Here is a 12,124-nt window from a genome sequence, read left to right as displayed (position 1 = left end):
AATGGCACATATTTTTTCAAATTACAAAAAATATCAAATTGGTCAGTTTGGAGGACTAATAACAAAATCAATGATGCAGGAAAAAAATGTAATCGACCTGTGATTTGCATTTCCAAAATAAAATCCTATATAACAATACAAAAGAGCTTGCAGATCCAAGTTGTTGCATATGGCTTAACAGGAAACATGGCTTCAGAAAAAGAGCTGTGGAAATAATAGACAAAAGTCAACAGAGGGACAAAAGATGTTTATTCCAAGACAGATGGGTCTGAAATTTGACACATTTGGTACAATTAAGAATTATTGTGCCAACTACGTATGTTATACGAAAACCCTGAGAATACAGCAGAAAGCTGTCATGCGTTTGACGGATCTAAGGGACCTTTACATTTTCATCTAGAATTCTGATTAGCTTTTTGTACCAAAACAGCTGATTTAACCCAGTCATCACCATGGCTTGTAAAACAACCCTAAAGTATATTTGATGAAGCTGAGTTGTATGCAATGACAGTTGCAACAGAAACATCTGTTGATATGGTCATCCAAATATTAGTTCAATTGTTTAAAAATAATTTTAAAGTTTTACATAAATATATACTGCTAAGCATATTTAAGATAACCATAATGTATTCCTTGCCCTTAGGTTATGGATTCCTTATGGAAAAAGAAGACTCAACGCAAAGAAATAACTGGAGAGGTTTTATTTGGTTGAACGCGTTTTTTATTTTATTATACACAGGAACCTTAGGAGGAAGTGGTCTTCCACAATTCACAGATTGCAGTATTTTGAACAAATGATAAAACCAGAAATATAGATATTCTTGTATCTCTCAAGTTAGATTTGCCTGGATCTAAGCACAGGAGGTAACTGTAGAGACCCATTACTTTTTCCACTGCTTGTTCTCGTAGTCCCACTTGGCTGAGAAGCCCTCGACTGGGTTGATTCTCATGTCCAACATCCTTTGCAGCTCTTGCTCCTTGTACAAAGGGTCGAATGTATGTGGGACAGGTCCATACACTACAAGTGGAAAATGTAAAATTGATCAATAGACGGCAAGAAAGCCATTTTTGTTCTTCTAAAAACTAAGATATTGTTGATAAAATGACATTTACAAATGAATATTTCCTTATTTACCATATTTCCTCTGCCAAAGAACAATCAGGCCAGTGAAACCCAGGAAGAACAAGATGCCACCAACCACAGTCTTCCACTCCTCTGATCCCTGGTTCATCTCAGCGAAGCTGTCTTTGAAGCTGATGCGGTACACTGAACACAGACAAGACACAAAGATCTAAATTTATGAACAGCACAATAAACTTTATGTCTTCCCGGTCTCAACAAACGGGTGGCGCAAATCATATTGGCGGTACATGGCTGATAGGTGAGTTTCTGTGTGTTAAGAACAGCAAGATATATTTTCCTTATGCTAAAATTGGTTTTGACCAGCAAAGAAAGGCTGTGTGTCGCCAGTCTTACATGCAAGCTTCTCCTCATTACTGAGAGCAGCCCAGGAGCCCTTCTCCTTCTCCTTCAGGGACTTCTGTTCTGCGGTAAGTTGCTGCACATAAGCCACTTCAGGAAGAGGGGTCTCCCTCCTGTCAAAGTAAGGGGGGAGACTGTAGTCCTCCACCTTAGCAACGCCTGCAGAAAAAAAAACACACTTGTGTGAAATTTTAAACTGAACACCTTTGTTCAAATCAATATATGTGTTCTAACATAAATACAAAAGTAACAAGCTTCTGACATGTATATATAGTTTTTGCTATATCACCATAAACAATATATATCACAATATTCTTAAATGAACTCCAATGTCATTTTAAACTATACTCCTTGCAGCATGATGTCACCCATGCAAGTTCCCTCCCCGATTTTCCTGCTAGACTTAAATGTAAGCTTATTTAAAAAATTATTTAAATAGTGTTTTGCTATGAACTGTCTACACTATGTCTAGATAACAAGGTGAGAAATAAGTTTTAACTAAGAAAAACAAATAGGGAGAGTGAAGTAGCTCAGTTATGCCTGACTTTGACAGATGTGTTGTGGAATAAGGTGTGTTTTGGTTCAGCTTAAAAATTAAAAGGCGACCTACACACAAACTGACAGAGCATCAGTAAAGCAGGTGTTTAAATTAGCTAATCAACCGCTGCTGTGTTAGCGTGGGGGGACCAGTGATCCATTCATAGGGTGTCGTATAAACCATACTCGCAGTGAATTTGACGGCGAAAGTTTATTATTTAAACGTCAATTTATACTTGATGGTTGCGATATAGAGTACAAACAATGCAATTTATTTGTATAGCCAGTTTATAGTAATAACTACTACCGCAAAAGACAGCATAAAGAAAAACAGCTAAATTCTTGCATCTGAATTTCAAGAATTTAATTTCAATTTCTTATATGAACCCTCCCATAGGTGTAACAGTACTACAACTCAGTCACCGGCTATGTATGTTAGAATTTGTCTACTAATTACTTTCAAACAAAAAATATTTTAACAAAGTAGGGAAAAAAACAAGCAAAAACATATAAGTATCTCCATGTTAAATGAGAGAATACAAGTAGATATTTATTTGTACCAAACCTCATACAAGACTTCTCTGAAAACAAACAATGGAAACCATAAGAGGACACCTAACTAAACCACTGGAAATGTTTATTTTATAGTTTAATGGGATTATTGAACCCTGGTGGCATATTTAACAGATATCTGAATGCAGCAGGCTTTGCAAACCACAAGAATATAAAACATTCATTGCTTGATCTTTACCGCTACAACAATCTGATCAGATGTCTAAAATTTTTGCATACTCCTGATTAAAAGCACACATGTGGGATATCAAACAGCTGCATACCAGCAATAACAGCCAACCTAGTATTCACTTTTTTGTCAGTCTTATACTTTGACTAAGATTACATTCCTACTTGTTTTGACATGTGTCTCTGCTTCAAAACACCCGAGTCAAATAATGTCATTAGCAGAATTTGACTCCATAGTGAGGAGGTAATTAAGCCATTTGATTCAGGGACACACCAAAAAGTTTCAGGATATACGACCTTGAGGCCTGGATTTTGAGATCCCTAGTCTAAGTGAACGATCGTCTTCTATACCATAAAGATTTGGCAAGAAAACATCAACATGTACTATTAGAACGCCTACTGTAAAATAATTTGCTAGTGAAGGGGTTCCTAGTGACAAATCTAAAACTACACACAGACAACGTAAGATGAGGAATTAGATGATTTGTTAGAAATGCAGAGGATGCAGGAATCTTTGTAGCTGCATTCTGTGATAATTGCATTTATGGATCAATAAACTCTAGTTTTGAATGTTACAATTTAAATGAAGTTTCCGAGCAGTTAAATTTTAACAGGAACCAACTCCTTGTATTGTTATAATCAACAGCCAGGATAGGAAAATATTCATTTCCTCTTGGCATCAGGACTCACCATGTGCTCCACGTACACAGACAGATGCAGAAATGGCTCGTTTGCCAATAAGGCTGAGGGCTCTAGATGCCAGCATTCTGTGGAAACAATAGGACAATACAATGCAAAACAAGTTGTGGAACTTTACATCTTGTTATACTTCAACTTAAGACGAAACGCAGCCTGTTTTCTCACAGACCCAGTGATAAACTGCATATGCATCAAATACTTAAAAGAAAGTTTGCTGTAGATAGCAAAAAAATTTGACAATTGGTACATAAAGTACTTCATACTGAATTAAATTATTTATACATCAGGTCTATAATTGTTATTTGCGTACGGCCATCACTAATAAAACTCACTTAAATTAAATGGAAGCAGTTACGTGGCTGACCAAACTAAAAGGTGTTCCGCTCATTGTGAGGACAAGCTAAAGTTAGCGTTAGCTACAAACACAAGGTCACAGTGCCCCGGAAAAAAATACCACAAAACCTTTCTGCTTATTTAAAACAACATCGTGGTATTATTTATTTTTTACGCACAGAAAAAATAATCATCTTAAGCTTATGTCTGACCAGTGAAACGTTTTCTACATCCACATCTTCACCCTGTGCAAAAATGTACCTGCGAATGCTAACGATAGCTAACCGGAAAATTAGCCGAGAGTCGCTCTACAAAGTAACTGAATAAAACTTCCGTTCCGAAGGAGGTATTGTATGTTATTATATCCGCAACGTTACATTGTAAAATAAGCTTTAACTGTGTTATATTACCACACAATAAAAGAGCTGTAAGTAAATAACAGATAAACGACCTGCACCGTTCCTTTCTCCTGTCCGCCGACGGTCTGAAAAGCGCTGGATATCTGGACGGAAGAACGTAAGGCCTCCGCTGACATAAGCTGAAGCTCGACTGGAACGTAGGCGCTTTACGACAACGTTTCACTTGTTTACGGCTCCACCGGTGCTACAGAAACGAATAGAAGGCGGACGTAAGATTAGCTCCTCTGACTGAACACGAGTTACTCATTTTACAGAAAATACTGTTAAAACTAACAGTAACTACAAAGAGTATAGGTACCAATCTGAATGCATAGCAGACTCCCTGTGTTCAGACATTAAGGAAATTGCTGAGGTTGATTTCTACTTTTTTTTCTGGCATGATCGGTAACGATAGCTAGCAGCAGCAGTCGCTCTTCGCCGCAACTAGCCACTCTGACACTTTAAAAGGAACTGTCCGTCCACCTGTTTTCTTACAGACATGCCTATCCAGTTGACTAGTCAGGCGTACTGTAAAATGCTTTTACATACTGCCAAATATCCTCACTGTGCTGTGAATGGCTTGCTGGTGGCAGAAAAGACAAAAGGGAAAAAGAAAGACGGTCACAGTGGTCCAGTTTTGTGCGTGGACTGTGTTCCTCTTTTCCACGGTACTCTTGCTCTGGCACCAATGCTGGAAGTAGCTTTGACACTGGTAAGTTTTTTTTTTCTACTTTTTTACCAATTAAACTCCACATGCAGCTGTTAGCTTATGTGGCAGATCAGGTTGGGAGTAATGTGTTCCTCAAAAAAGAGGGGTACAGTGTATGGGCTTAGTTTTATTTAAAGCTCATTTGTTGTTGAGGTTATGTCAGTTCTATGAATGCGAGTCAGTCTTTGCCACCATCTTTTCTTTATTCGACTTGATGTGGAGTATTTTGCTAAAAGGTGTTGGTGATAAGAATCTTTACAACAAATCCTTGTTGTTATTAGTGTTTTGATGTTTGGAGAGATGGCTGCACTGTGCTGTCTTTAATGAAACTTTCACTCCTGTGATCCCACAGATAATTTATAAACAAAATGTGACCGGTTTTTGAGTTGTTGTGCAATTTTGACTACATCAAATCTATATTAAAAAATAAAAAATAATATCTGGGTTAAAATATCCGTTGGTCAAAAGTTCTGGGGTTATGATGTTTTTGTCAAATACACAAATCAGCTTTTTCCTGATTGATTTAAATTATTATTTGAAATCACTTCCAATTTCTACCCACTCTAGTTTTTTTTTTTCTTTATTAATCCTTAAGATCATAGAAATATCACTGCAGCTCCTAAAATTAAGTCCACAGATATAAAATATAATTTTAACATAGCCATCATTTTGGTGAAAATGTTTTAATCTTTTTGCGTTCAGTAAAACGAAATTTGTTTTGTTCTTTGTCTTTTGAAAATGTTTATAATTTAATCTCAGCTGTTATTCTGACCTTACCTTTTTTTTCTTCCTTTCTATTCATGTCAGATTGATACTTGGTGTAAAGAAAACAACTACATCATTGTCGGATATTATCAAGCCAATGAGCAGACAAAGGACTCAAGGTACAAAGATTTAAATGGAAATCCCAGTCCTGCTTTTTCAGTGAAACTAAATGCATTCAATTAAGGTGATGCATAATTTTTTCTATGTTCAGACCAAATCAGGTTGCTCAAAAAGTCGCTTCCAGGATTTCGGAGAACTTCAGTGAAGCCGCTATGGTTATGGTAATGTTGTATCATTTAAACTAGCATGGCTTTTTACGCATGACATCAAATAATTTCATTGTGATTTCTACAGGTGGACAGCAGCAGGTTGACAATGAGCTGCTTTGAGCCCATTGTGTTTATCCACGATCACCATGAAAACAAGTGGAAAGTCAGAGAAGTCACAACGTAAGTACCTGAGACACAAACACTGTTTTACTAAAACTGAAGTATATTCACCGGAGTTTACTGGGTGGATATTTTTGGATATTTTTCAAGGGACGCTTTTGAGGATTGGAGCGAAGCACAGAAGATCACGTCTGCCCTGCTGGTGGGCAGGTCCTATGAGAACTTGATTGACTTTGACAACCACTTGGATGATCTAAGGAATGACTGGACCAACCCTACCATTAACAAATCGGTCCTGGATCTCTGTTAAGACTTTCAGTGCAAATCTTTGGAGTTCCGCGTGAAATTTTGCATCCATTTCTGCTCGCATGATGCTACATTAAAAACCTCCTGCACTGAAAGAGTTGGTGGAGCACTGATCTTTCAGACTGAAGTCTCTCAACTGCATCTGCCACACATGCACAGTTGGCCTCGGTCCACCTTTACAAGGTGATGCTGAGGGGATAAAGGTTATTTGTTCTTAAATGAAATATTTCCGTTATTTTGGTTTTGTGAAATTGGTTCTACAGATGCGTGCAAAAGATCTAGAATGTTTTGACTTTTGTAAATTGAAAAGGTAGTAGCCATACTGAAATCAAGTTCTAACTTATTAATAAAGCATTTGTAATAATTTCTAATTTAAGGTGTGAGAATAAAACTATAGCGATGACTTCTAATTGTTATTTTTTAAGGTTTAAAACAAAATTCACATGTAAATGTACCCTGATGCTGGAAAAACCTACACTGACCTACTTTATTGCTTCATGCTAACAAACTGTCTTATTTATAACTTTCCACAATGTTTTTGGATGTTAGTTTTGGCTACAGATAGGTTTAAATTTACCGTACTTTTTAAAATGTCTTAAATGTATCAGGTCATTAGAATGTGTGGATTTTGTTTTTCACTAGATGCTTGTTTGAATAACTTGCTTACAGGTGTGTGTTCTTAATTGACTTCTAAATCACTTAAATATTGGAATTAGATAAAGATTTTGACATTATAGAGCTGCCTTCGTATTGGATAAAACTGTCCAGAATTAACTTTAAATTTGTTTAAAAACTTGGCATTTTTACAGAACCTTTATGAACTGAATGTAAAATGAAATTGGTTTCTTAAAGTGTCAAGATACTTGCTGAAGTTTTTTTTTTTTCATTTGTGAAATAAATTTGCAGTCTTCTATTCAACTGTATTGATTATTTTTAAGACTGCTTCAGGTAAGCAGTGCTGTGTGAAAGGCTTCTTGTTAAGATATTGCAACTCGTGTTGAGTCAGCATCTTTTAATCTCATAACTCTGCACAATTACTTCTTTTATTAAGTTTTATTTTATTTCTGGAAATGAATTGTGTTTTAAGTTGTAATCACTTACAGCAAATTAGTATTTTTGCTATAAAACACAACCTATTACAAAGTCAGAAGAAATCAGTGATGTTAGCTCAAAACCCTGAAATTTTTTATTGAATACAAATAACACATTAAATTTAAAAATACTTTGTCGTTAAGAAAAGTCTGTCCAAGAATTTTCAAGGAGTCATAGTTTGTTATTGTGTGCAGGAAGAAGCTCCAGGAGCAGTCAGTCTTGCAATGAACCTCAAGAGGCCTCTGACTACAGATTTGTTGTATGACAGTTTCATAGCGGTCATGACTTGCTAATGATTCAGTATCCAGGCAGCAGAAATGATATTTTATAGTAGCATATCCTGGATGACTCCATTAGTTGATGGCGGTACTTGCTAATCTACCTCATTTGCTTTTGCCATTCCTCTTCAAATCTCTATCTTGTCACATGGTTGGAAAACCTGGCAGAGAGACGTTGGAGTTGGGATATGATCCTGCTTGGTATGCTCGATGGAGAAGATGGTTTGAACTTCCTCCTGTCTATACTCTGTGGTCCTGCTCTGAATCTATGAAGCCTCCTTTTCAGCTTCTTTGATTTGGGGTTATACTTGGAAGTATTTGATCATGATCTTCTCCTAGTTGTAAAAATAAGACTTTGTTGTCACAGTCTATGCGTCATAACAAATGTGCGAAAGCGTAAAAGTACAAGCAAAAATCTTTCCAGCTGCATAGCTTCCATAGATAGAGGGAATGGTGTGTTTTTTGTTGTTCACTGTCTCAACAAAAAAAACAACATTTTGAACAAGTCCACAGAAACAACACAACAGGGCTACTCTAATATGCCACCATATTCATAATATGGTGGTTATATGCCACCAAATAACAAGAAAATACGTGTATATATACATACATTTATTTGGAAACGATATGCTCTTGAATAAAACATATATATCGTTCCTGGTCTTCTTTTTCAGTCCTCTAAAACCTCAGGCCCAATAAAATTAGAATAAAGGAAGGTTGAAAACATCGCCATCTAGCGGCCCTTAGCCGTGGCTACCTTCACACGGCGCTGGTCATTCATTAATTTATTTTTATTTTTCTAATCAATCCGATCCAACTGCTCAAAGGAAACATAATGACAAATAACTCTAAAATGTTTCAAACCTATTTCAGAGTAACGACGATAAACAGCCTCCATCTTGTGTGTCGTACTTCCGGGAGATGACGCAGTTGTCCGCTCCTCGTTTCCTGTGCAGGCTTTTCACAGCTCATTGCGCGGGAACTCTAGTCAGAGTGTTGGTATGAAAACGTCACGGAAAACAGTAACGATTTGCTATGGATCCTTCAGAGGTTGAATTTCTAGCTGAGAAAGAGTTTGTGAAAATAATACCAAATTTCAGCCTGGACAAGATCTATTTAATCGGGGTAAGTTTGTGAGGAGAACTGCGTCAGATGTGTGTAGACTGTATATTATATTTTTAACCTCCGTCTTTTTTATTCGATGCATCAAAACATTATTTTCACTTCATACTTGTTTACATATCGCGCATTTTTATGTCCGCTCCAGACGCCAAGACAAATCTCATTGTGTGAAAACATGCTGCAATAAATTGCATTTTGATTCTGATGTTTTCCTGAAAACTTACATTCATTTCTGTCTTCAGGGCGATTTGGGACCCTTCAACCCGGGACTTTCTGTTGATGTCCCCGTGTGGTTGGCCCTAAATCTAAAGCAGAGACAGAAATGCAGGATTCTTCCCCCCGAGTGGATGGATGTCGGTAGGTTTTCCATAAGAATACGCAACACTTGTGACGTAAAATTAAACTGATACATGGGTTTGTTTTTTTGAAAACGTATTACAAACATAAACTTGAAAAGTGTGGCGTGCATTAATATTCAGCGCCTATTCAGTTTATACTTTGTTTGCCCACCTTCACTGCAAATCTTTTAAACCGACTTTACATCTAAAGACTGGCATCTTCGCTAATTCTTCTGGACAGAATGGCTCTAACTCAGACAGACTGGACAAGAAGAGTATGTGACAGCAATTTTTTAAAGTTTTGGCACAGATTTTCAATTGAATTTAGGTCAAGACTTTGACTAGTCCATTTTTTAAAGAGAAATATACTTTGATCTGAACCACAAACGTTCATCTCAGTTCTTACCACTGATGATTCAAGTTAGCCCGACACTAAAGATCATGCCAAGCTGTAAAAAATTTTTTAACATTAAGTGCTAATATATATATGAATAAAAAATACTCTGATATTTATAGTATTTTGCATGTTTATTTAAGCAGATGATATTTCTCATTGCTATTTACTTAGTGTTTTAGTTCTAAACAAATTGTTGACACAACTTCTTAAAATCTAGCAGTATTAGTTTTGAAATAGATGCCTTCGCAATTCTTAATTCAATGAAAAATGTGTACCTTTTCTACAAAGTGTACTTCCTATTTATAATAGCTTGGGTTCTGAAACTAAAAGAAGGATTTTCTCAAATAACTAAAGTTTTTGTCTCAGTGAAATTTTCCATTGTTTCACTTTTGCAGCTGCACAATGCAGAGCTTCTTTAATCTCCATAAACTATGAAGTACAACAAAAAATGGTTGGAAATAGACTCCGAACTGTGTCTTTTCAAGTTTGGATTATTATTGTTTTTCCTAGCTTGCAATATTTTTATTGAAACTTTTTTTGTTATGTTTTTAAAATCAGAACGTGCATAAAAGCAGAAACACACGGCAAAGGAGGGATAAATAGAAAAGACAAAGGAGGAAAAATCAGTACTAGCATAAAATAAGGGAATTCCATAACAAACGTTTTTGCAGTGAAACAGGGGAGATTTTTTCCTTCTAAACACCTTCTTCCATCATGCAGAGAAACTAGAGGAGATACGAGAGCTTGAGAGAAAAGAAGACACCTTTACTCCTGCACCCAGCCCATATTACATGGAGCTAACCAAACTGTTACTGAACCAGTGAGTAACACACGGAAACACGCTGCATTGCATCCCAGGTTGCTCTTTGTCGAGGTGATGCCAGACCTTCCGTTGCTGGTTTTTGTCTCTCCGTAGCGCGTCTGACAACATTCCTAAAGCTGATGAGATCCGAACTCTGGTCAAAGACATCTGGGACACTCGGGTGGCTAAACTGCGTCTGTCTGCCGACAGCTTCATCAGGCAGCAGGAGGCTCACGCTCAGGTAACGTGGGAATAAACCACAACGCTGTTAGATTAATCGACAAGCAGAACGGACGCACGTGTAAAACACAAACGCACACTAAAGCATTACCCAACGTGAAACGACAAGGAGAGTGCAGAAAAGTATGATGAGGTTCATCTTCAGGTGATCCACATTAATTAGGCAAACTTAAGCTTGCAGCACCTGTTTTTCCAACTTAACAGGATTACCAGTCATAGTCACAGTGTCTTGCAGAATATTTCGGATTATCCTTTTATCCCTTTAGCCTGTGTCTCGGCTGGTTCCTGTTTCGCTTTGATTTTGCTACAGGCTCTTGAGAGAAATGGGCATGTTAAGGTGTCCCAGTGTAACACAAAAAGTCAATAAATGTTTTATGTATATTTTTTAACAACTATCATTGTCTGTAGGCCCACTGAGGAAGGCATGTAGGTGTACAAAACTGAACATTGTATAAAGAATAAAAACCTGCCTCTAAGTTAAGCTGTAGTACAACTTCTGACAAAACCGTGTAATATTTCTTTAAAAACAACAATTTTCTCTTAAAAAGTGTGAATGTTACACATTTACAAATAGTAAATACTTATATTAGATTAAGATATTGGCTGGCAAGTGTCACAGTGCTAGATCAGTGTCTTCATCCTGTGCTTTGCTCCGCAGCTGGACAACCTGACTCTGATGGAGATCAACACCATAAGAGAGTTCCTTCTCGATTCTCTCAACTGCATGTACAAGCTGCGCTCCAACCTGCAGCCTGGTGCCACTAAGGGCCAGTTTGCAGACTACTGATCCAAAAATACCAAGGTCTTTTGGATGTTTTTTGAATGTTTAGAAGACTGGACTTCAACCGTTGAACTCTTTTGTTTCATTTTAAGGAATCAACTTCATTTGTGAAGAAGATCTGAGTTTATGGAAAGCAAGTTTCATATGGATTAACTATTTGTGATTAATAGTGGAAATTCACATGCTATGGTTTCTGAATGTACGTTTTTATCATGTGACAAAATAAATGTGCTTGTGTGTATGTTGAGTAGTTTTCTGTGATGTTTGAGTGCTTTAGCAGTTCACTTCCTCAGTAATTGATCTAACATCTACAGTAGTGCGAACATGTTAGTCTACTGACAAACTGAAGTATTTATTCAGTTTGTCAGACCTGTAGAATGAAGAATCACTTAAACAGAACAAGTCTGAAAACTGAAAGTAGGCTAAAAGATATGAAAAAGAAATGCATCGTGCTGTGATCTGAGGAAAATCATTGTTGATGCAAAATTTTACAAGCCATTGGGATTCCTGTGAACCAGTGATAGCCACTGGTCATGATTTAATATCAAAGAGACTGACATCCATGGGAAAGATCTAAGGTCAAAGCCTCTGCAGCCAGTCTTGATTCCCATGACTTTGGGGGAAAATATTCTGTGGTCTGTTCAGACAAAAGTGGAGCTCTGTGGACGATGTGGGCCATTGGACGTCTGACAAAGAACTAAGCGTTTCAGCCAA

At 37.0% G+C, this 12,124-nt stretch overlaps 3 protein-coding genes across 3 annotated transcripts; 2 read left to right on the top strand and 1 right to left on the bottom strand.

The window, feature by feature from the left end:
- Nucleotides 1-686: 686 nt before the first annotated feature.
- Nucleotides 687-4,336, bottom strand: LOC102221223. Its single transcript, XM_005804953.2, has 5 exons — nucleotides 4,245-4,336; nucleotides 3,452-3,528; nucleotides 1,478-1,642; nucleotides 1,136-1,267; nucleotides 687-1,018 (listed from the first exon to the last, which is right to left on the bottom strand). Exons 2-5 carry the CDS (start codon nucleotides 3,525-3,527, stop codon nucleotides 882-884), a joined length of 510 nt encoding a protein of 169 aa, XP_005805010.1. The 5' UTR covers nucleotide 3,528; nucleotides 4,245-4,336; the 3' UTR covers nucleotides 687-881.
- Nucleotides 4,337-4,391: 55 nt separating this feature from the next.
- Nucleotides 4,392-7,267, top strand: emc8 (ER membrane protein complex subunit 8). The gene is made up of 5 exons (XM_005804954.3): nucleotides 4,392-4,903; nucleotides 5,708-5,784; nucleotides 5,877-5,946; nucleotides 6,020-6,114; nucleotides 6,205-7,267. The coding sequence occupies exons 1-5, from the start codon at nucleotides 4,691-4,693 to the stop codon at nucleotides 6,362-6,364; spliced, it is 615 nt and encodes a 204-aa protein (XP_005805011.1). The 5' UTR covers nucleotides 4,392-4,690; the 3' UTR covers nucleotides 6,365-7,267.
- A 1,403-nt stretch (nucleotides 7,268-8,670) lies between these two features.
- On the top strand, nucleotides 8,671-11,651 carry gins2 (GINS complex subunit 2). The gene is made up of 5 exons (XM_005804955.3): nucleotides 8,671-8,855; nucleotides 9,095-9,209; nucleotides 10,308-10,407; nucleotides 10,504-10,630; nucleotides 11,288-11,651. The coding sequence occupies exons 1-5, from the start codon at nucleotides 8,766-8,768 to the stop codon at nucleotides 11,414-11,416; spliced, it is 561 nt and encodes a 186-aa protein (XP_005805012.1). The 5' UTR covers nucleotides 8,671-8,765; the 3' UTR covers nucleotides 11,417-11,651.
- The last annotated feature ends 473 nt before the right edge of the window (nucleotides 11,652-12,124 follow it).

The sequence above is a fragment of the Xiphophorus maculatus genome, chromosome 4 (genome assembly GCF_002775205.1).
Source record: "Xiphophorus maculatus strain JP 163 A chromosome 4, X_maculatus-5.0-male, whole genome shotgun sequence".
Lineage (NCBI taxonomy): Eukaryota > Metazoa > Chordata > Actinopteri > Cyprinodontiformes > Poeciliidae > Xiphophorus > Xiphophorus maculatus.
This window is presented reverse-complemented; position numbering and strand designations above follow the sequence as displayed.